A 25,481-nucleotide genomic window follows, 5' to 3' on the forward strand; every position below is an offset into this window, starting at 1 on the left:
CTGTAGACTCCCTATAAAGGCTTCACACAGGTGTACTGTTTCTTGATATATGCACAAATAAATTCATTATTAAGTGCTATTGAATTTAGAGTATATTTTCATAATCATATGTATCAATAAATTTATATTAAGATATGATTTTAAAAGCATTAAAATTGGGAACTGCTAGAAAAATGACTAATTTCTTAAAACAGCTTTAACAACTTATTGCTATGTAGCAAAATAATATATCAACTTCTCTATAACACTAAGTTCAAAAAGAGTGATATACCTTAAACTAAATGACAAAGACCAAAGAGTTGCTGGAAAAAATATTTGTAATATACCTCTCTGAATAAATCAGGTCTAACATGATCATCTGAAATCAATAAATTCTCAGATTCTATCTTATTGGGAAAAGAATCAAGCCATGGCAGACAACTTCAATCACCCCAAAAAGAAAAAAAAATATTAAGAAACCACTAAAAAATATTAAGAACAAAAAGACAGCAAGATGAAATGGTTTACCACAAAATTTTATAATGACTCCAAAGAGCATTTAGCATTATTTACTGGAATTATTCAATGGCGTGTAATCATGGGGAAATTCTTCACTTCCTGGCCTGTGAAGCATCAAATTAGACAGAGGCTCAAAAAAAACTTTCTGCTTTAACATGAACACAATATACCTACTTCATATTAGCAAATAGATTAACAAGACAAATTACAGAATGTATTCATCCAAACCAAAACAGATCTCTCAGGAACAAGTACTAGAAAGACAAGGATAGTTCTTGATGTAGTGTAGCACTACTACATATTGAGCAAATGTAAAATTGAGAAGGTGAAGAAAAACAACCTGAACTTCACTGTTTACATATTTTAGAGTTTCATTATAACAACACTGTTTCGCACTGAGCATGTTAGTACCTACCCGCACCCATTTACTCCTTTTGTCCCCACTCTGATTCCATTTCCTCTACACCGTCCATGAGCTTCAGGAAAGGTGGCCTCAGAAACCACTTCAGCAGCAGCCTGGCTGGCCTAAGGTAACCACATCACCTTACTGGTGACTGGCTCAGAGATCCAGGTGTAAGCTGAGTGCCTTATAGCCCTGTATACTTGGATTGGAGCAGAAATGGGTACATAACTCAATTAAGGCTAATAAGAACAAGGGAAAGTTTGCTAAGGGCTTCTAAATAGATTTCTGGCCTTAAGCCATAAGAAGTGGCTTGTCTCATTCCCTGGATATTGTATGGAACAAACTGGAGTCCTGAGGACAAGGTCAACTCAAAGAGTAGGACAAAGTTGAAAGAACACAAAGGAGCACACCCCGAGTCCTCCTGACCACAAAACACTGATCCACAGGCACAACTGGACTTTTTCCTGTTAACATGAACAAAGATATCTGCTTTCTTGAGGCAGATTATGTTGGAATTTTGTTTCTGGCAGCCAAAGACATTGTAACAGATATGAGCCAAAGGTTCATTTGGAATTTCAAGATCTTGGATGAAATTTAAAATATTCGGCCTTAAGCTTAAAAAAAAAAAAACTGTCACACACGAAGATAAAAGTTTATACATACATATGTACATGTAAGAAAAAAAGATGATTAATTATGTAATAAATGGATATAGCAAGAAATTGCTGAACATCTGATCCACAGATCCATTATTTAACAAATCTCTGATTTAGCCAGCTCCATGGTGAAGCCATGTACAGATGTGACACCTCCCATCATGGTGAAGAGGCTATGGATAGATGTGCTCATGAACATGAGGAGATTTCTACCCATGCCTAAATACCTAAGCAAAGTGCTATACATGCAAGCTCTACCCCTAGAACTAGAGGACAACTTTTTCTGCACAATCAATTATTTGTATATGAAAGCAAAGGAATGTTTGGCTAGCAAATAGTTGACTTTTATAAATTGGATTCTTGGAGATGTTTCTAAATGTAATACTGTACTCACAAAATATGCCTCCATCAATAGCATCTTTTAACGGATTGGTCTCTAAATATCTATCTAAAGAAGAAACCTATAAACAAGCTTTTATCTCATGATTAAGAAACATGTTTATAACGATTTTTCAAGCATTATCTTAAAAACCAATCTCACAAAACTACAAAATTCCATACATATAAAAACCAAATAAATCAAGATTTCACCATGACTTCATAAGATATAAGAATTCCCCAAACAGGAAAATAATCTGCCAAACTTAAAAAGCATCATGAATAAGAAACTATAATATTCTCATAGAAACTATAAGATTCTTTATTTTCCTTCCATGCATTTAATGTATGAATGTACATGAGCTATCAATATCCCTTCAAAATTAAGGCAATGAATATGTGGTACATATTCTGATTTTATTATTTTGTTAATATAAAATAATTAAAAGGTTTTTTAAAAAAATAGAAATAACTGTTTTTTTTCCTTCTATGTCCTTCAACTTAGGTCACAATGAAGTTAATTGACAAAGGTACCTTAAAAAATTATTATCTTCAAGATAGGTACAGTGAAGCAAAATTGTAATCCCAACAATTTGGAAGGCAGATCCAGGAGGATCACAAGTTCAAGGCCAACATGGGCAACTAAGTGTGACCCCACCTGAAAATAAAATTTTAAAAAGGATGGGGATGTAGCTCAGTGGTACAGCATCCCTGTGTTCAATTCCTAGTATAAAAAAAGATTTTTAAAAAAAGATCATCTTCAGAAAATTCATATAAAAAGCAGTTAAGTCATGTCTCTCCCCAAGGAAACCCATGCCAAACTGCCACCTAATGCAAGCTGGTATATAACTTCAGGAGTGGATCCATAATCCTAAAGAGAACATCCTCAAGATGCCAATAAGCATCTTAGCCCCGAGTGCCATGGACAAGACAAGGCACCATGGACATAGAAGGTATTGCAGGAACCTTCCATGTGCCCTGTACTGGGCTTTTCCTTCATTTATTCTTCAAAACACCTCTACAAGTAGAAATTTTTATCCTCATTTCAGAGATGAGGATTCTGATATTCAGAGAGACAAATCAACAGTTAAGTAATGAAATCAGAATTTAAAACTACTTGATTTGGGGCTAAAACTATGTTTTTTTCTCTGATTTTCCAAGAACGGATTAAACATAAACAGATAAAATAACAAAGTGGGGAAAAGAAAATAGACTGTTAACTACGCACAGAAATCAAAGTTTGTTTGGGGCTGAATTGCAAACCCCCACCCCTGGATTCACATGTTGAGGCCTAACCCCCCAGTACCTCAGAATATGGCTGTATTTGGAGACAGGGCCTTTAAGAATGTAATTAAGTTAAACTGAGGCAAGTAAGGTCCACCCTAATCCAACCTGACTGGTATCCTCAAAAAAGAGAAAATTATGGGCTGGGGATGTGGCTCAAGCGGCAGCGCGCTCACCTGGCATGCGCGGGGCGCTGGGTTCTATCCTCAGCACCAAATAAAAAATAAAGATGTTGTATCCACCGAAAACTAAAAAATATTTTAAAAATTCTCTCTCTCTCTCTCTCTCTCTGTCTCTTTTTCTTAGAGAGAGATACAGAGAGAGAGAGAGAGAGAGAGAGAGAGAGAGAGAGAGAGAGAAATTAGATACAGAAAGAGACACCATGGATGCACACACACAGGAAAGACCAGGTGAGAACACAGCAACTCACCATGGAAAGAAGCTCCAGAAGACACCAAAGATGGTAATAAATAAAATTTCTGTTGTTTAAGCTGTCCACCTGTGGTATCTTGCAATGGTAACCTTAAAAAACTAAGATGATGTTTTCTTATACCTGGGCTCATAATCAGGCAACATTTCTTAGCTTTCTGTACAGTTAGCTTTGTCTAGGTGATCAAGTCTTAGCAAAAGAAGTATGTGCAGAAGTGATGTGTGCCATTTGCTAGCTGTCCCCCACACACTCCTCAAATTAGAGAGTGCCCAGAGTGACCTTCAGAGCCTCATCATGAAGACAGCAACACTGCCACACCCTGAATCTCCAGGTGACGATGGGAAGAAGAGATGCCCACCACTATGTGAACCTACCTATTAATGTTAATGAGCAAGAAGTAAATTTCTATAATGTCTGAACTATTACATACTTTTGGGCTAATCTATGACAGTTGATAGAGCTCAACCAACCTAAATAATATTGAAGCACAAGAAAATACAGTGAAAATGGAAGAAAAGAGATTCAGGATAATAATACGTGGTGGGAAGTTCCAGTAAGTTAGCAATAACTATCAGTGCTGTTTCACCATTGAGGCAGCCTCAACCTCCCAATCCTTCTCAACTCAGGCACTGCCAGGGAGGACAGCATAAGGCTTCTTGATATTGCAACATACTTCAGGAGAAATAACGGACCAAACTAAAACAATACTCTGTGCCATAAATTTTCCTAACAGAACATTCGTTAAATTTGGCCCAGTCACTCAATAAGTTTGTTCAAACACACCCTAAGAAATCAAGACAGACAAGTGGCAATGGAAAACTCCAAACTCCTGGCACCCTTCTCCTGATGACAAGTTGCCCTGCCTGTGTTGAAAGCTACCAAGAGGTGTGTAGACAGCCTGTGGTTACTAACCCTAGATGTTGCAACATGGAAGTATTTCTCCCTGTCCTTCAAAAATTCTCAAAACAAATGAAAACTTTGTGGAGGTAATATTACAAAATTCCATACAGTCACAAAATAGATTTAAGGGAAGATGGTGGAAAAATCAGATAATCCGTTTTTTTAAAGTAATATAATTCCAAAGAAGTCAGAAATCCCTGATATGTAGTCTATAGTTTTGTCTTTGAAAATCGCAACGCAGACCAGAGAAAAAGAACAACCTGAAAAAAAAAAAATGCTGACTTTTGGAAAAATATTTGTAGAACTACATAAATGGAGAGTATCAATTATTATTGTATCGATTATTCTTCGGCCTAAAAGTACAATTTTGCAAATTACTGTGAAATCCCATTCTTACACTATAATTATACTGCATGTAAAAGACAAGATTCAAAGAAACAGATGACACCAGAAGGAGAACCAAGTTGTGACTTGCCAGGAGACTGCAACATCTCTTAGTTTCAATCTCATTTCTGTAAGGCCATTGCATATCAAAGCAAACCAACTCTCTCCCAATTCTCCAGTCATGGAAAATCCCCACAAGTGTCCTTTGAGAAGTGTACTTTATAGACCCTATCTGGTATTGATAAAAACAAAAAATTCTGCTTGCTTAATCCAGACTCTATAAAGAGGCCCAAGTATATATGGCCTAAGGAATTATAATTTATAATTAAGCACTGGATGTCTTCCTTCCTGACAAGACACTTTCTAATTCCTAACCAGTTGTTCCACTACTTCCTACTTTGAACTCCTGAGAGACCTAACTAGCCTTCTCAAATTGCAGACTGGGCATGTGTCCTAGTTTTGAATAATTTAAGAAAGTGAACTTTCCAGTCTTAAATTAGCCTCTGCAATGTTCCTACCCAAAAGTGAGCCAACAGGGTATGCTATCTTTCCTTAGTTAGCACCAGGAAAAATGAAAGAGATTGTACCAGCCAAGATCTAAGGAAGGTACTCGGAATTAAGAGCTCAGCAACATTTGCTGAACTGCTATGGTGTGCACAGTGCTATGCCAAGTGCTGGCTACAAGGACAAATGGAACATTCTACTGCACTCACAGGGACACAGATCATAGGACGTATTGAGCACTGCTATAATATGAGCACATGTAATGTAACATAAGTGTAGAAAAAAAGAACATCTTACTACTGAGTAGGGCACAGTAAACACCATTGGAGGAAGTCATAATTGAGTGGAGTGGGACTTCAAAAGCCAATGGAATGGCAGGGATGGCATTCTAAACAGAAGGGGCATACATGCAAAGATATAAAACATCTTAAGGTAAAAGTTTCCCAGGACACAGTCGATACAAAATCATTATGATTCCTCTTTACCCCACCTCAACACTTCCCTCCCTTAACCTACCTAACAGATTTTCAACCTGACTCAGTCCCTTCCAGATAAAATACTCTAAAGTCTCTCTAATATTCTAAGTCTCTCTACAATGGCTGCAAAAATCATAGGGATGCAAAAAAATTTCTTGCATCTTAAAGTCTTAGTAGAAAAGCCTGAACATTTCCAGAAAAGAAGGGCTGACTGACTTTAATGGTAGCCCCAAAGGTCAAAGAACTGGACAGGAAGACTGAGAACTTTCTCTTCTGTGCATAGCACCACAAAATGAGACAGTGGCTAGGCCCTATACTGAAGTCACCTGTATAAGGAGGTGACCTTGAACCCATCACCCAACTCAGCAGGGGGTCTAGATGAAGGTCGGAGATTTCAGGCAGCATAACAATTAGCTGGCTGCAGAACTATTTAGTTCCATGTACAATCTACACATAAGTACAAGGTGATTTTCTTTTTAAACCCACTGACTTATTACTCAAGAGCAATGAAAATTTACTGATTCTTTAAAGTTGCTACCTAAAAACTGCTATGTGCCGATATCCCTCTTTAACATTCTCATCCATGCCAGATTTAAAGTCCAGCCTTCCATGGATGCTGGACCACAGTCTCAGGTTAGAAAACTTGTGACAGCTGACTTAATCCTCTTTGAATCCACTCAAGGAAAACTTGAGAACAACTGCTGCTCTCATATTTCAAGAGCTGGACCACCACCACCCCCCACCCCCGCATCAGGTGATCCATGTAAAGGTTTAGGACATAAACCAATAAAGGTACAACACCAAGGACAGTTTTCCAAGGAATGTTTGGACCTTTACATAATCTTTTCTTGTTTTTAAATGCTCATGTTTTCAGTGTTCATTCCCCCAAGGATATAAAAGATCTTTAGAAAAGACACTTTTATCTTTATGAAATTCCAATTGACTTTACTTTTTGTTTTTTTTTCCAGAAAGCCTTTTGAGAGTGAGTTCTGGGTCAATGTACTAACCAAAGACTTCATGCAAGTTTAATAAAAAAAAAAAAAAAATCGTGGCTTCAGAAAACAGGAAATGCTGAGGGGAAACAGATTAACAAAACTCTTCAACTAGTCTTCTTCAAAACCATCTCATACAATGTGACTCTTCCCTAAAGCACGCTTGATTGTAATTACTTATAAAAAATAAGTTAGTATGGGGGTAGATCCTAAAAGTCAGTATGTGTTTAGATAGGAAGTCCTAAGTTCTATCACTAACTGCTACCATTATAATCAATAATAAATCTGTATACTATGTCCAGATTATCTCCAGTTCTTTATTAAAGACTGTTAACTAAAGCTAGCTTCCATCCTTTACTCCATTAGTAAATGTTTTAGTGCCCTCTGCTGGCCAACTGTTACATCTAGTCAACGTCACTCCACCCACTCCACAATACCTCTCAGTGGTCGGATGGTAGTCTCCCCCTTCTCAACTTGGGCACTGCCAGGGAGGAAAGCATAAGAGCTGAACCAGGAGCATTTGCCACAAGAGGAAAGGAATGATCCTGAAGTACTCCCCTGCCACTACTTGTAGGAAACTTCTGTCCTGGCTGACAGATTTGCCAAGCACCATCCTAGGTCAATGCTTCCTGATCAGCATTCACCTCTACTACTAAACCACAGGCCTCATTCCTACACTCAGAGATGCTTCCACAAGCTAAGCCTAAATCACCTTCTTTCCTGTGTGCTTCACCTAGCCAGCTTCATGAGGCATCTGAGAGGACCAGCTTCCCTATCACTTGGGCAAATAGAGGACAGAAAGATTTGGAGAACATGTTTTCCCACATAAACTCATAGATCTCATGCCAATTGATTTCCCGGTCCTTAGGTTGATATTAGCTAGCGTATTTTAGTGAGGGATGGTGACAAGAGAGAATTTCTAATTCTCCACAGTCCCCTGGAGAAAATGAGGCTCCCTTAGCAGGAACAAACACAAGCAACCATGAATCCTTCAAGCTCTCATTATCTGAACTGCTTTCTTTCAGAAAGGAAAAAGTAGAGTCAGTATGGTATTTATTATTCAATAACAGGAAGAAAGAGCAAGGAAAGAGTAAAGAAAAGAAATAGTGGAGAATTTCTTTGCCATAATATCTTCCCAGATCAAGGCACTATTTACAAATAAATGCTTATCAATTTCACATCATTCCTTGAGTACAAAATGTGATTTAGAAAATGTTGTGAAGGGTCTGCTATTGAAAAGCTCACAATTTGATTAGAAAGAACAAACCTGTCAAAGAAAAATAATTAGAAAGTGACAAAGTATCATATCCTTAAGTAAAAATATACACTGGGAATTCTATCAATACACATATACACACAAAGTCCCTCTGTCTGTCTGTCTCTCTCTCTTATCTATGAAAAATGATCATCATAATATTAGAAATGGATAGGCAGAGGGAGGATCACAAGTTCCAAGCCAGCCTCAACAATTTAGTAAGACCCTAAGCAAGTTAGCAAGACCTGTCACAAAATGAAAAGTAAAAATAAAATATTTTAAAAAGCAGGGCTGGGGATGTGCCTCAGTCGTTAAGCATCCCAGGTTCAAAACCCAGTATCAAAAAATACACACACACAAACACATGTAATGGTGTGAGTAATGGTCATCTCTGGTAGAACTTCTGATCATCTATATATCAGTACTACTTGAATTTCCTACAATAAGAACATAGCATCTTAAAAAAGAGAACAGAAAAGTATTAACAATTTTTCAAGATTTAAACAGAAGTGTTATGAATATAATATGGTACATAGAGAATGATCTATGAACAGGGTTATATAAAACAAACGAGAAGAAAACATACCAAATTATTCATGAGTGTTATTTCAAGGGGCTGCAATGTCATGTGCTTTCTCATTTTCTAGTATTTTTATAATAGAAAAATTGGTCTTCACTTAAAGAAATTCAAATGTTAAAAACTTATTCAGCATCAGCTTTTAAAAAGTCATTGGTATATAAGTGCCTTAAAAATAACCATTTAGTCAGGGTCATACCTGGGATAAGTGCTGTGCTGATGAGGATGTCCACCTCCTTGCACTGCTGGGCAAAGAGCTTCATTTCCGCTTCAATGAACTCTTTGGACATCTCTTTTGCATATCCTCCCTGTCCCTCACCCGATTCCTTCAAGTCCACCTCCAAGGGCTCCGCACCAAGAGACTTGAACTGTTCCAAAGCTGCAGCTCTAGAGTGATTATTGAAGAGAAATCAATAGTTATTTTAGGCTCCTAATCAAGATCTTCACTTACATATATATTTTTAAGAAGTGCAAACTGCTCCATCTGTGTACAATATATTAAAATGAATTCTACTGTCACATATAACTAATTAGAACAAATTGTTTAAAAACTGCCATTTGAAAGGAAAAAAAAAGCGCAAACTGCCAATTGTCAAAACTTGAGAACTTCTTTGGATGCCTCTGATTGAACTGACTCAATTATATTTTCCTTGAGGAAGATGATACTTTTATGAACATATTTTTTCTCTACTGAAATTCCAGTAATCAGTTATGTTCCTTGTGGCCCCCACTATTGATAAAGATGTTATATCTGATCCACACTGAGATTTTACATCATTCATACCACCCAAGTTGTGTTTCTCATTTGTAACTGTTCTGAGCTTGTTCTTACTGGGGCTTTTCCCACATAAATGACTCTTTTACATAGGAATATTTTAACAAAATGACTTTCACCTCCAGTCCTCATTAAATTGTGAAAGTAACCTATAAATGGTGGTAAACTGTAAAATGTGAAAAGTCAACATATTTAAGTTACATAGAAATAAATTCAGTTTGTGAATAAATAAATAATTGTTACCTAACCACTGTATGCTGGTTGAAAAACTGGAACCAACAAAGACTTCAGCTCTGTGGTGGTATCCACCAATATCTATCCCACTACAATAAATCTCAAATCTCCCTAATGACAATAATCACTTGAAGTACATGTTAAAAATTCCTAGGTCCCTTCCCAGAACCAATTATAATATCCCACAGAGAGGCCAGGAGCTATATTTTTAGCAAGAACAGAAGGTCATTCTTGTCATCAGGGAAGTTTGGGAAACCATGGTCTATGCCAATAAATCCCTAGCAACCATCATGCTCTGAAGTGTGTACATAAAGAGTAGGACATGCAGTCCACACTGAGCAAGACGTTCTCTCTCTGCTAACTTCATTAACAAGGCACGGGCAGCCCCAGAATGCCTCTGCAGGTCAAGCTGCCAGCACAAGTAGAATCAGCCTTATGAGAAGTCAAAGTTGAGGACAGCAGAGAAGAAAGACAGAAGAGCCTGGTCTTTGATAGCACCAGAAAGCAGGTGACTCTAGTGTGAAAAGGGAGTCCTTCCCACAGAATTTCAGTAAGGAAGGAGAATGCATTGTCTTATGGTTTAAGTCAATTCGAATTGGTATTTTCCATTTGTTACAGCCACACGAATAAAGGTCTTTCAAAAGTTTCTAAATGTCTGCTGATATTAATAAAAATTGAGATGATTCAAAATTATACATATAATTATATATATGTTGAGTGATATACATATATTATATGATCCAAATTTCATACAAAAGGTATATATACATAAACTCTAAGAAAACTATACCAAAATATCATTAGCAATATTTCTGGCCAGTAGTATTATAAAAGGTATTTTAATTCTCTTCTCCAGTTTCTTTGTATTTTTCAATGATGAACATGTACTGCTTGTACTCATTGTTATGATCATACAGACATTAATATTTACCACGTTTCTGAGTTTAACATCTCTCTCACCTATAACATCCTAAGTATGTTCCTTGTGGTCCCACTATGAAAGGAGTACACACTGTATGAGTTTCTTTATATGAAACCCTAAAAAGATAAAGCTGTAGTGATAGAAACATATCAATGGTTGGTTGGATCCAGGACTAACTGGGAAGGAGCACAAAGCAATGTTTTGGGATGAGAGAAATATTCTGTATCTTAAAGTGGTGGTGGTTTTACAAACGATAACACTCTTCAAAATTCATGAGACCATGTATTTAAAATAGTGTATCTTCTTATATGTAAGTTATAGCTTGATAAAGTTGATTTTAAAATGAAAACCTAGAAAAATATAAGTGCTACTTTGGAATCTTTATTGTTATATCTTTGCTCACAAATTAATCTCATCATGTAAGATATTCAAAATTTATAAATAAATATATAAAATTTCAAGTGTATGTATCTTTGACCCCAAAATTCTATTTCTAAGAATTTATCCAAAGGAAATAATGAGATATCTCCAAACACATATGTTCCTCTAGAGAGACAGAGAAAGAGAGTGTGTCCTGCGGGGAGGCTGGGCAGGTGTGGGCCATTAATTAACATGCTTTGTTAAATAAGCTAACAGAGAATTTCTTGCTCAGTGTGGACTGCATGTTCTACTCTTTAGGCACACGCTCCAGAGCATGATGGATACTAGTGATTTACTGGCTTAGACCATGGTTTCCCAAACTTTCCTGATGGCAAGAATAATCTGCTATTCTTGCTAAAAATATAGCTTCTGGCCTCTCTGCAGGAGATTATAATTCAGTGGTTCTGGGAAGGGGCCTGAGAATTTTTGACAAGAAATATATATTTGTTATCTTATAATGCATATTATAATATATAATCTCCATCTATGTCTCTCTATATAATTATATATAGTTTTTAATTAAATACATATATAGTATTTAATATAGTAAAAATGTATTTTTGGTGAGCTAGTTAAGTAAATCACTATTCTATACAATAGAATTCTATGCAGACATTAAAAATATTTATAGGAAAAGAAAGATCTTCATGCTCTACAATTAAAAGAACCTAACAAAGGGGAGAGAGGGAAAGGGAGGGGACATGGGGGATAGAAACGATGGTAGAATGAGAAGAACATCATTACCCTAAGTACATGTATGTGGACTGTACGTGATGTGGACTGCACATGTGGTGCGACTCCGCATCACATACAATCAGAGAAATGAAAAGTTGTGCTCCATTTCTGTACAATGAATCAAAATGCATTCTGCTATCGTGTATAACTAATTAGAACAAATAAATTAAATAGTACCATTAGTAAAAATACATTTTAAATTAATATGTACAAAAAGGAATATATATTAAAATGTTAATATTTATTTCTAGGCAGAATTTTTGCTTCCATTTTTGTGCTTTTTTTTATTTTTCACTATTATTAAGAGGGGAATCTCAGGACTGGGGTTGGGCTCAGTGGTAGAGCGCTCACCTAGCACGTGTGAAGCACTGGGCTCAATCCTCAGCACCACATAAAAATGAGGTAAAGATATTGTGTGTCCACCTACAACTAAAAAATAAATACTTAAAAAAAGAAGAATCTCCAAGTAATTTTCCTTTTTTTTGATGCTGGACATTGAACCCAGGACATAGTGCATGCTAATCACATGTTCTACCAATCTACAGCTCAGTCCAATTGTTTGAAAAAATTCAAACATCACACTCTTTAATGTCATTGGTAAATGAGTTGTCCTTAAGTTTTTAAAATGTTTAACTGAAAATATATATATGATTTAGTCTTCCAACAAAAATTTTCAATCAAGTATGTCTTCCAAACATATTTGGATTTCATATTTATAATATGAAACCAAACCCCAGTCTCAAAGTAGAGTAATGAGCTATAATTCTTAGATAATGATTATATCACTCCGTTACCTCTTTCTTCATTAAACACTTGAGTTATATGTATACTAAACTTAATAAATTATAAATAAAAATAGAGCTAAGCAATAGCTTTATTCCAGCTGTCTATTCCATATATGATCTACAACAATGGCATCAATATACTAAATTCTCAAAGGTTGTCCCAATTCCAAGTTCCAAAACATCTCTAGGTCAAATAGATGCATTTTTACTTTAATATATTGTCCACTACACTAAAATATAAACAACCAGGTTTTTTGTTTTGGTTTTGGTTTTTGGTTTTTTGGGGGGTTTTTTGTACTAGGGATTGAACCCAAGGGGCTGCATCCCCAGTCCCTTTTTCTTTTTGTTTTTTATTTGTCTTTTTGTTTTTTTGTTTTGTTTTTAGACAGCATTTCACTAAGTTGCTGAAGCTGGCCTCAAACTTGGGATCCTCCTGCCTTAGCCTTCTGAGTTGCTGGATTACAGGCTTACACTACCAAACCAGGTGAAAATAAACTTATTTTTAAAAGTTTGAAGGTCTAGAAAAATCTTCATATCAGTAAACATCAAAAATGAAAAACCAGGATGGGATAGGATGCTCAACCCTGGCTATCTTTGGTTAGTGACCTGACTACTTTGGAAATGTCTTCTTATCTCATTTCAACTGATTTCTATCAGTACATCGCTTCTCTAAACTCAGGTCAGAACCATTGACAATATTCTATGGAACAATCTTTACTTGGAAAAGTCACATTCTTTCCAACTGAATTTTTTTTTTATCATTGTATATTCAAGATTGGCAGTTGAGGAGTATAGCTCAAGGGTAAAGCACGTGTTTGGCATGCACAAGGTCCTGGGCTCAATGCCCAGCACGAAAAAATAAGTAAGACTGGCAGTGCTATTATGCCTCTACTGCCCTCAGTTGATAATAACCACATTTCAACCTCAAAAAAGCACCAAAATACCTAAATGATAATGATACTCAATAAGAATTTAATAAAGTCCTGAGTTCAATCCCCAGTACCACCTCCCAAAAAAATCCTGTATCTAGTGTCTTCAGTGATGAACAATTTAATCAAACTTCTCTTTAAACACAATCCAGGAAAATACTTCTATGCCAGCTTTAGAGAAATCAACTTTCTCTTTATGCTCAAAGTAGTTACCTTAGCATAAATACTGCAATAATAATAATTCAAGTAGTGTTACTCTTTAGATTAAAGCACTTGGAGAGTGTTGCCCAGTCGGTTCTACTTGCTTCCATCCATTTAATGTAGGGTACTCTCCTTACTCTGTTCACTAAGATGTCTACTATGCCACCCTCTTCATGCTCACAAGCAGCTCTGCTTATGCTCTGAGTCTAAAAGCATTGTGAAGAGAAGCAAGACATACTAAAGCAATATGTTGAAAAGCAGAACAGAGATAACTCTAGTCCCTTTGTTAATCCATGCAGAGAAAGAATAGAGTTGTTAGTTTGAAATTCTTTTGTTTATTACTTCTGCTTTACTAAGATTGGACCTGTCTGTCGTTTTTTCCACTAATACATTTTCACTCTAAGTTAACTTTTAAAAAGTGGAGCATTTTCCTCAGTTATCACATGCAAAAATAGAATAGACCATTTTCAAATGGAGAGAGTTTACTGAGCTGTTTCACAATTGCAATTTACAAATTCTAAGGAAAATGTAATAGGCCCTATTTGAAACAAAATGCTTTCAGCTTAACCTCCATCATAAGTAAGGCACTTACCTCGTATCAAATCCTCGAACAATTGCACCCATCGACTTTGCTGCACCTGCAGACGCAAGCCCAGCAACACCACCACCAACTATCAGAATCTGAAAAAGAAGAGAGAGACGCTTATGTTTTCATTAAAGTCCATTATCAATTGATTAAGAAAAATTACTAGCTAACAACTCTCTATGCCTGGTACACAGCTTTCAATAAGTGATCATGGTAATGACCAGCCCTCCATACTTGGGTTGGGTAGACAGTCTATCCTTTAGCTGAATCAGCACTGTTTTTAAAATTTTAACAAAAGAACAACTGCTAGAATTGACCAATAACCTTGACTAAAAATAGCCTATCAGCATCTCAGTGTAAAAATTATGTAAGCACAATCAGCATTACCTGGCTAAAGATGAACAGGTTCTTTGTTGCTGTATAAAAACTACTTCTTTTAAAATTCCCAGATGACATTCAAACTACTCTGCCCTCTCACATCCTAAGGGTTTTTTTCCTAGTGTTACAAAATATGAAAAACACGTTCCAAAGATGGGCGCAACTTTAGTGAATATCTACCCCATCTATACTGAGCTCAAAAGCTTCTGAATAGAATAGCTAGTGACCAACCACATAATCCTGAATCATTCTGAATGAACTATACTTGAAATCTAAAGCAGTATCACTAATCTCCCACACCACAGAAGGATCAGAGCCAAGAGAACCACGGAAGGATCAGAGCCAAGAGAACTAAAGAATTCCTCAGAAGCAAGTCTCCCCGCCTTCACAAAACAAAGCAAGAACAATGTTGTCTCTAGTCTAGAAGGGGAGGTCCAAAAAAAAAAGTTCTGCTATACATCCTACAAATAGTCCATTGAAGGCAATTCCCTGTTCCTGCTGAAGGGAAAAAAAAAAAAAAAAAAAAACAAGCCACCCACAGAAACAGTCAAGCTTATAAATTCCTACCCACCCATCATGCCCACAACTGCTTTTGCAATTTTAAGAATTCTAGGCAGTCAAACTTCTCCAGTGACCCCTGGGCAGTGTCTCCAGAGACCATGTCAATTGATCTTGATGATAGTTTCTCATAGGAAGTGGGAGGAATCTATAGGAAAGGGGGTGGAGGGGGACCAGAGGGAACAAGCAGGGCTCTGAGACACCAACCCTGTTCTACACTAAAGTTCCACCACTTTTAAATTAATAAACAAACAAACGTACACAAATAAATGAAATAAGTAAAAGTCACAGGGCTAGGCCTGTTATTCTGAAACAAGAAATAATAAGGATACATGATTACAGTTAGGAAGAATGAATTTCCAGAGATTTATGGTACAGCTAGATTGCTTCAGTTACTGACAATACACTGTGCTCTTGAAAAATACAGAATGTCAAGTGCTCTCGCCACAAATACGACAACTACCTGAAGTAATGTGTGTGTTAATTGGCTAGATTCAACTATTCCACAATGTGTATATACTTTGAAACATGTATATGATAAAGTCACCCATTTATTCTCTATATTAAAAAAATTAACAAAAAACGAAATAGCCAAAGACTGTATAATTTAAAGACAAAACTGCACATGAATAAATCAATATAGATACTACAATAGTAAATTACTCTTGCTCTTTAGCATGGGATGGAGGGAAAGAGACTGAAAGCTTAGGTTGAAATTCTGACTCTCTTACTACCTAGTTGTAGAGGACCTTGGGCAAGCTGCTTGGCATCCACATTACAGCAGTGAAAATTTTGTTGTTGTGTTAAGTGATGGAATTTAACGAAAGCAGTCACTGCTAACCAGCACAGTGTGGACATACAGTCAGGAAAGGGCAAGGGCAAGAGAACATTATAGCACTGTTCCTGATGTTCAGTCATAGATAACCTGTTCCTCCTCTCGGCTTCCCCATCTCAGTAAAGGGTACTAACTAAGCACAACTCCTTGAAACAAACCGGGGAGGTCACCTTGAGTCCTCCCTTTGCACATATTCCTCTCTCCAACCCACCAACAAGTACTACCGGGTTTGACTCCCAAAGATCTCCCAGTCCACCCCCTTCTCTACATTTCTGTTACTACCACCTTCCCAGGTACAACCAGTTCCTAAGAGATCTTATCTTTACTGTTCCTTCTGTACCAGCTCCCACCCACAACAGATAACTCTTTTAAATCCTAAGAGACATTTCTCTCACCTTCAAGAGAACCCAAATTCTGTAACATGACCTATCAGAGAGGCCCTACGTGATCCAACCTAACTTTCCTTTCCCACATCACTGCAGATGGCCCCACCTTGTTCACCGTCCTCCAAGGCCAATGGCCTTCTTTATTCCCTAGAACACACTAAGTCTTTCTCATAATAGGTCCTCTATACGTGTTGGCCCTTTGCCTAGAATCCTAAGTTTCTTAGAAATCCTGGTTTCTTTCTTTCCGTTCTTGAGGTATCAGCTCAAATGTCAGAGGAGCCTCCCCATCTCCCAGCTCAAGTGGCTCATATGTTTTTGTTACTATCACCTCATCTGGTTCATTTCCTTTATATCTAAAACTATCTTGTATATCTTGGGGGGTTGTTTCCTCACTATGAGCCCACTAGAATGTAAGTTTTACGTGGCCAGGATGCTTTTCTTATTCAGTCCATCCCCCAGCTCCTACAACAATGCCTGTCATTTCATTAAGACTCAACAACTGATTGATTTCAGTCCGCCCCACAGCTCACGAGTCTGAGGGCAGGAGGATTGCAAGTTCAAAGCCAGCCTCAGCAAAAGTGAGGTGCTAAGGAACTCAGTGATACCCTGTCTCTAAATAAAATACAAAATAGGGCTGGGGAGTCAGTGCTCCTGAATTCAATCCCCAGAACCCAAAAAACAAAAACAAAAACAAAAAAAACCTCTATATTTACAAGAAACACAAATAAAATTTCATGTAGTCTACCTCCATGAGCCCAGCTAGTGACTAATTCCTAAGTTTCAGAAAACTATTTTTGCCATGTAACCAAATCCTTTAAGCTGCAATTTAAACTCTTTAATAAAGACAATCTCTTTTCCACTTTTTAAAGACTGAATGACTCTCCTGCTTTTAAGCCTCTTGCCTTCTGTTTCACTTTTTAACCCCTTATATTCACAGCTTTCCTATCAACTTCCATATATTTCTAGAAAGATTCTAATCAAAACTGAATTGTGGATTTTGTGCATCAAAGTATTCAGCCAGTTTCAGAACGGCATGAACTTCTGGCCACCTTGAATGCAAGACATTTTTCTTACAATCCTAAGGAACAGGTCAAAATGTCCTCATTTTACATATCACATCTGTGCTATTTGCTCATAGTTTCTCACTAGGTACTATGGCCTCCACTGAAGCACTTGCTGTTTTTTCATGTAGCCTATTCTTCAAAGCAATAAATAGCAAGATTTCACAAAACAGTTATTGGATGCTTATTGCTTTGGGGCTTTCTTCCCTAGAAAATTTTTTTATTTAACACTCTGGGTTTATACAATGAAGTATTTAAAAGGAGGAAGCACAAGGTAAACCTGTACTTTACAGACAGATATTTAAAGTCCTGTTTCCTATACCTTACCTCAGGATCTATATTGACACTCAGAGAACTTAGAATTGAAGGATCAAAACAAAACCTCCTGAATGGTAATGCATTCTGCTGTCATATATAACAAATTAGAATAGAGAAAAGAAAAAAAAACTCCTGTCCTTTCATATAGCCTTCCCTGCTTCACATCACTAACTGCTCCTCTCTGCTTCCAATTGGATTCAAAGCTGCAGCACCCTTCCCCTCTGCCAAAAGCCCTGATTACATCACCTCCCATCCTCTGTCCCCATTACCCAAAAATTGAGGAGTGAGGAAACCAAAGTAATATTATCTTTGCAAGATGTTGCAATGTTGGGAAACCCAGAATTTGCTGAATAGTACATTGAAGTTTTTTTTAAAAAAAAAAGTCGTGCAAACAGGCCCACAGCCCAAGTTATCCAAAATCCCTTTAGGAGTTCAAGTTAAGGGCTGGGGTTGTGGCTCAGCAGGAGAGCACTCGCCTGGCACGTGTGAGGCACTGGGTTGATCCTCAGCACCACATAAAAATAAATAAATAAAATACAGGTATTGTGTCCAACCAGAACTTTAAAAAATACATTTAAAAAAAGAGTTCAAGTTAGTAAGTCAAAAGTAGTCAAATTTCATTTTCTTAAGCAATCTTAAACGTTCAGCTTTGAGATGCCATCCTAAATTTGTGAGCACACAGAAGTTATCAGTGACACTAATACACATAAAATTTTTAAAATAATTAACTTTAAGACTATACATATCCTTGCTTCCAATTTGTACTATGAAGAATCATTCAAAGTTGTACCTACCTTAGCTGGAGGAACTTTCCCAGCAGCTGTGATCTGACCAGTGAAAAATCGTCCAAAATGATTTGCAGCTAGGACAACAGCCTTATACCTTTAAAAAGTAAATACATAGATAATCCCATGAAATAAAAGGTCTTCGGCCCATACATTATCGCAGGTTATCAATTTGCCTTGTCAAGAATATGGCTAATACTTAGTATTTACTAAGTGTCAAGAACAGCTCTAAGTGTTGCACATATACTCTCACTCCTTTAATATTCACAACAAGCTTCTGGATAGGTAGGAGCATCACCTTTACTTACGAGAGGAAACTGAGATACACAGAGATGAAAAGACTTGTCCAGGGTCACCCAGCCAGTAAATGTCAGAACCAGTGACCTAATCCAGGTAGCCTGGCTCTAAGCCACTTTCTTATCCTTAAGGCTACCTGGCCCCTTCATAAGGAATACCAAAGAAGATTAGTTGAGAAGGAAAAAGTAACAAGGAAAGTCAAGAAAATGATAGCAATGCGTTTCTTTGGATGCTGAGACTCCACATCCTTTATACTTTATTATGCTGTCTAAATTTTCTTCGATGATTATGTAGTACTTAAACAATACAGGGGGGAAACTGTCAAATAAAAGAATTAGATTAACCATATGCTGTACATAATAAGATTCCAACTCTTGATCTCTAACGATTGAAAGCATGAAACTCTCAGATAAACTAACCTCAGTTTATGTCCTAGACCTACCACTGATTAGCTTTATAATCTTGAGAAAATGTAATTCTTGGATTCCTCATCAATAAAATGGAGACAAAAAAAGCATCTATCTCTGAGAGCTGTTGTTAAGACTAGATGAGATAATGCAGGCAAAGTGCTTAGCATACTGCCTGTCACATAGTAAACACGCAATAAACATTTAAGTGTTTCAGCTAAAGAAACGAGCTGTGAAATAAAAACTAACAGTGTGCACCATCCTTACTCTACTAGGAGAACTTGGACAGACTACACTGATCTCCATTTTATATATTTTTATACTCAAAGGGCACTTATAGGGCTGGAGTTGTGGCTCAGTGATAGAGCACTTGCCTGGCATAGGTGAGGCCCTGGGCTCAATCCTCAGCATCACATATAAATAAGGAAAAGACCCAATGACAACTAAAATAAAAATTTTTTTAAAGTATACAACATTTTTTTAAAAAAGGCACTTATACATTCTTGCTCAGTAATATTCTCTGTCTCATTAATAATACAACCACTTAACGTTAAGACCCAACTTCTAACTGGCAACAAAACCTCTCCCTGATCATATTTTGTACTTGATGTAACAATGCAAAAATGTCACTACTAATGTTGGTTAATCATACTGGAACAGGAAACAGTATTTTAGAGATTATCTGTTAGTCTTCTGAATTCAAATGATAGAACTTTTCAAAACTTTTCAAAGAGCAAATATGATAAATATACAAAGATCATTGTAAGAAACTACTTTGGGAATTATGTTTTAAAATATGCAGTTGCTATGCTGAAAATTACACAAATGAGAGATTATACAAAAAAAATACACAAGAAAGTGTTAATAATAGAAAAAAATGGGTATTTTTACAAAAGCTCAGAAATATTAGTTGAACTAGAAGCAACTCATCTTCACCATGATGTGGCTGGTGTGTATGTTAGATAATGGTTTATTCCACACCATGTGGTTATATATACCAGGTAATTCATTTCACAGCATGACCTTTGCATATGTCAGCTCAGGACATCACATAAGTGAGTCTTCAAAGCTGTGTCCCATGGATCCACAAAGGTTCAAACTTCAGACAAACTGGGACCACAGTGGGTGAGATGGAGATAGGCATGGTTCTGAGTACTTTTCCCATCCTATATTGCCTCATAATATTTCTTTTGCTTAAAAGATTCTGACTATACTCTACCTCACCCACAGCAGGCAGGATTACTCCAGTATAATCATATTCTTCCAAGCAAAATAGATCTTAGAATTCTTCTCTACATAGCAATCAGGCAAAAAACAAGGAATGAAATACTGCTGGCAGGCAACTGAAGCATATTACTATGGTGGCCTTGAAAATAAGATGACATGGTTCTCAGTCATCAGTATGGGTTTTGACTCCAGATCAAACTTCATTTAATACAGACATTTTCCGTACTCATTAAATATTTTATGAATTCACCTAAGCAAAACCTCATTACGATGGTATATCTGTTAATATGTATATACAAATAGAGCATTCCTAATCTCTGAAAACCAAAGTGTTCCAAAATCCAGACACCACAAGTGGAAAATTTCAAACCTGACATCATGTGACAGGAGAAATCAAAATTCATGTTCACGACACATAGCTCATTCAGCTTCCCCAGAGAAAAAAAAGACCTTCCCAGACTCTTCAGTTGTAATGTATAAACTTTGTTACATGCAAAAAAAATTATTTAAAATATTTTATAAACTACCTTCATTTTTCCATATCAAACTGCCAATATGTAACCACTTTTGACCACTTTTGACAAATTACAAAAACAGCAATTTGAAACTAGTATATACATGTATATACACAAAAAATTTGTAATCCTCATACAAATAATCTGACAGTTATTTCCTTTGGTAGATAAAAATACTACTTCTCTTCCACCCAGGAAGACTAAAAAGGAGTGTGCGTTAGTGTTCACTTCTAATCTGATCACAATGAAACAATAAGTCATAAAAATAATTTAAGTGTAGTCTCAGAAGACTGCAATTTCCAACGATTACTGCAAAGGACATCACTAGAAGATTGAAGAGCTACAGGGTGGATGTCTGTGTATCACCATTGTGCTTTTATTTAATTGAAATGGAAAAGAATAAACCTACCCTGCAATGTTGGCCATAGAGCTTAGTGCATCATATCCCTGAGCAATTGTGACTCTTGGAACTTGGTCCATTGCCAAAACTGTAGTTTTTCTTTTGGAAAGTTTATTTAGCAAGTCTGGATTTTGGGCTGGGTAAATAAAACTAATCAGTGTTCCCGATGTCTTTAAAAGGTCAGCTTCATGAACACCTAATGTTGGATTAACCATGGGGGCTCGTACCTGAAAAGAAAGTCAAATCACAGATTAAAATATGAATATTGGACTGGCGATGTAGCTCAGTGGTAAGAGTATGGGCCTAGCATGTGCAGAGCTCTGGATATAATCCCAGCATGGCAAAGAAAATACAGACATAAAAATCTTGATCATACTTTTAAACAAACAAGACAATTCAAAAAATATGCAAAATGACTGAAATAATAATCTAGAAGTTATTCTTTCATTAAGAAGTATCTGCCCAAATTCATAAGCAAAGTAAGGCACACAAAGAAATATGCTATTTTTTGATTAATGACCTATGGACTGTTATGAATAAAGAGCACACACACCTAGGAAAAACACAGTTTGGATCAGGGTTGACAATTAACTAAAGAGCAGTGAAATAATACGGAAGTTTTACAACAAACCTGTCCTCCCAAAACCAACTACTCTGGTAAAATTAAAAGACAGATTAAATAGATGGGAATTTTTTTTTGCATATTCAAAGATTCAATACCTGTTAATTTTGACAAGCATAAACATCTGGAGTAGTCAGACATTAGGAACATTGTAAATTAAAGACTCCATGGTAGTAAGTATAGATTTATGTCACCTTAAAATGCCAGATGACTATAAATGAACATAAATCAAACTAGTAGCTTTGCTGAATTGGACTTAAACAAAAAGCTACAATATATTCTGTTAAGAAGTTTAAGACATTTCATTAGCTCCCAGTTTGTAGTAATGCTTTTAGGCAAGTAAAAACAGAAAACTCAGCATCTGGGACTTATGTTTTAAATACAAATGCTAGATGAGTGATTTCTATCATATCATATCATCTCCCTTTAGCTTCTAGACACCTTTGCCTATTTCAGGTATTGACCTGGTAATGCTTATGATTCAAGACTTTGGACCAGGCATGTAGCTCAGTGGGAGAACCTGCTTAGCATGCATAAAGCCCTGGATTTCATGCTAAGCAGAAAAAAAAAAATCCAGTTTGGGATAGGAGTGTATCTCAGCGGTAGAACACTTGCCTATAGCATGTGTAAGACCCTGGGCTCAATTCCAAACACCAGAAAAGAAAGAAACACTTCTTGGACACTATATGCTTTTTTCTCCATGAAAATCCATATCACAGATTTTAGTAAAAATTAAAGGACAACTCCAAATTGATTCTACTGGCCTTTATGAAATTCTCAGCTGAGACTGCTGGCATCTGAGTATGTCAAGCCAACTGAATGTTCCTCTCAATGTGTTCCAAAAGATATTAATAGGCTTGACTCAAGAGAGAGCTCCCAGATTAAATAGTTTATTAGTGCTGGTATAAAGCTATCAGTCTCTATGTTACAAATTTCTCATCACACCTTTAACATGGTTGTACACATTATGAATCCCTAAATGAAAAACAAACCACTCCAAAATTTACATATAGTCTTATATTTATTGAAAGACATTTCAAAAGGTTTTGTCCCCTAAAACATGATGCAATGGATTGTACTTATTTTTCTATTTTCCCTAAATTCTTTTACTCTATACCAAATTATATCACCAAATATCTATAAACCTAAAAGTTTTAAAAGCTTTAACTGAATTACAACTTATCTCCAGACATACATTAGTGACATACATTTCACTAATCGTTTCAATAAAAATTGGTCTTATATATCTGCTGCCAAAATCACCATTTAAGATCCTACCAAGACCGGGCAAATGATGGTGCACACCTGTAATCCCTATAGCTTGGGAGACTGAGGCAAGAGGATCTCAAGTTCAAAGCCAGCTTCAGCAACTTAGCAAGGCACTTAGAAACTTACCGCGACCCTTTCTCTAAATAAAATTTTTTAAAAAGCCAGGGGGGGCTGGTGTTGTAGCTCAGTGGTAGAGCACTGCCTCACACATGTGAGGCCCTGGATTCGATCCTCAGCACCACAAAAAAATAAACAAATAAAAATAAAGATATTATGTCCATCTACAACTAAAAAATTTTTGTTTTAAAAAAGGGTGGACCTGGGGATGTTGCTCAGTGGTTATACACCCCTGGGTTCAATCCCCAGTACCAAAAAAAAAAGATGCTGTCAAGTTATTCAGTGGACTTTATGTTCAAAACACACACACACACACCCCTATGTGATTGAGTCTTCTTAGAAATCAATATGTAAAAGCATATCTCTGGGCTAGGGTTGTAGCTCTGTGAGGTGCTGGGTTCAATTCTCAGCACCACACATAAATAAATAAAATAAAGATCCATTGACAACTAAAAAATATTTGTTAAAAAGCATATCTTTCTGAAAAGTGAGTTTATTTTAATCAGGTAATCATACATCCATAATCCATACTTTGCTTACATTAGTTGTAGAAAGTGCAAGATTTAATTTAGTGCCCAATTCTATTTATCATCTGCACTAGACTCTTGATACAGACTTTCCTTTTTTTTTTTTTTGATATTTACTTTTTAGTTGTAGTTGAACACAACACCTTTATTGCACTTATTTTTTTTTTTATGCGGTGCTAAGAATCGAACCCAGGGTCTCCACGTGGGAGGCGAGTGCTCTACTGCTGAGCCACAACCCCAGCCCCTCCAGCTTTCCCTTTTTATATGACTTTTTTTTACTTCAAATTTTAATTCTAAAGTTCATTAGCATATAATTTCTACTATACATTTCCTTAAGACTTTCTTTTAAAGTCAGCAAGGCCACTTGCCACTTACCATATGTTGCTTTCTCTGAAAAGTCATGCCCTCTCTAGAAATAACACTTATATCAGTGCAAATCATCATGCCCTTAGGTAGCAGACAATGTACATTCAATCCCAGGCTGAGATTCATATCTTCTTTCCAATTCTAGCAGTAATTAAATACTTGCCTTTGGGTATCCTGGACCGCTGACTGCAAATTTTCATTATGCTCATTTGATCATTTCCCACAAATATGTACACAGATATGTACCCATATGTATAATTATTATGTATCAATTAAAAAGAAAGAACATTGGAAAAACTAAGAAACCAAAGAAAGTAATTTAATTTTTCTGTGAAACAATTTCCAAAAGTCAGCATGCTATCAATGGGAAAGGGAAAAGGAATAATTACTTTGACCACCAAATCAGAAGCCAGAACTTCCTTCGCCCCTTGGATTTGGGCACCTGCTGCTCTGTAGTGATCATCTGAAAACTTGGAAGCCTCGCCAGCGCCTGATTCCACGACAACATTAAAACCCTGCTTGACCAAGGCCTGGACACCAGCAGGAGACAATGCCACTCGCTTCTCATTTTGGAAAACCTCCTTGGGGACTCCAACAGTCAGTTGCTTATATGGAATTCCTACAAACAGATAAAGGTAATAAGCAAAAAAAAAAAAAAAAAAATGTTTAACAAGAGACTTCAGGAAATGGAAATGGGCAGTCTGTTCTTCAAAATATACTGCATGCTGGGGCTGGGGATGTGGCTCAAGTGGTAGCGCACTCGCCTGGCATGCGGGTTCGATCCTCAGCACCACATACAAACAAAGATGTTGTGTCTGCCAAAACTAAATATTAAAAATTCTCTCTCTCTCTCTCTCTCTCTCTCTCTCTCTCTCTCTCTCTCTCAAAAAGAAAAAATATACTGCATGCACATGTTGCTATTTAAAATGATGTTTTTGATTCACAATCATAATTCTTTTACTTTCATTGAAAGATGATAGGAAATTTTTATGCCCACTCTCCTGAATGTTTTGAGTATTTTATTTAATCAAATTGCTTTCTTTAAGGCATTCTTACAGGGAAAAAATGGGTTGAGAGATTACATAGCAT

At 36.5% G+C, this 25,481-nt stretch overlaps 1 protein-coding gene across 4 annotated transcripts in view; it reads right to left on the bottom strand.

Moving 5' to 3' along the window:
• Positions 1 to 25,481, bottom strand: part of Nnt (nicotinamide nucleotide transhydrogenase) — a 93,205-nt gene that overhangs the window by 58,644 nt on the left and 9,080 nt on the right. For 3 of the 4 annotated variants that reach the window (XM_013356094.4, XM_005319656.5, XM_013356093.4), the window contains exons 3-7: positions 24,782 to 25,011; positions 21,501 to 21,718; positions 18,655 to 18,742; positions 14,331 to 14,419; positions 8,937 to 9,124 (exon numbers count right to left, since the gene is read on the bottom strand). In XM_013356094.4, the coding sequence (XP_013211548.2) occupies positions 8,937 to 9,124; positions 14,331 to 14,419; positions 18,655 to 18,742; positions 21,501 to 21,718; positions 24,782 to 25,011 (813 nt within the window). The remainder of the gene's footprint in view (positions 1 to 8,936; positions 9,125 to 14,330; positions 14,420 to 18,654; positions 18,743 to 21,500; positions 21,719 to 24,781; positions 25,012 to 25,481) is intronic. The other variant, XM_040271805.2, reaches the window with a different exon arrangement.

This window comes from Ictidomys tridecemlineatus, chromosome 1 (assembly GCF_052094955.1).
Source record: "Ictidomys tridecemlineatus isolate mIctTri1 chromosome 1, mIctTri1.hap1, whole genome shotgun sequence".
NCBI classification, from domain to species: Eukaryota; Metazoa; Chordata; class Mammalia; order Rodentia; family Sciuridae; genus Ictidomys; species Ictidomys tridecemlineatus.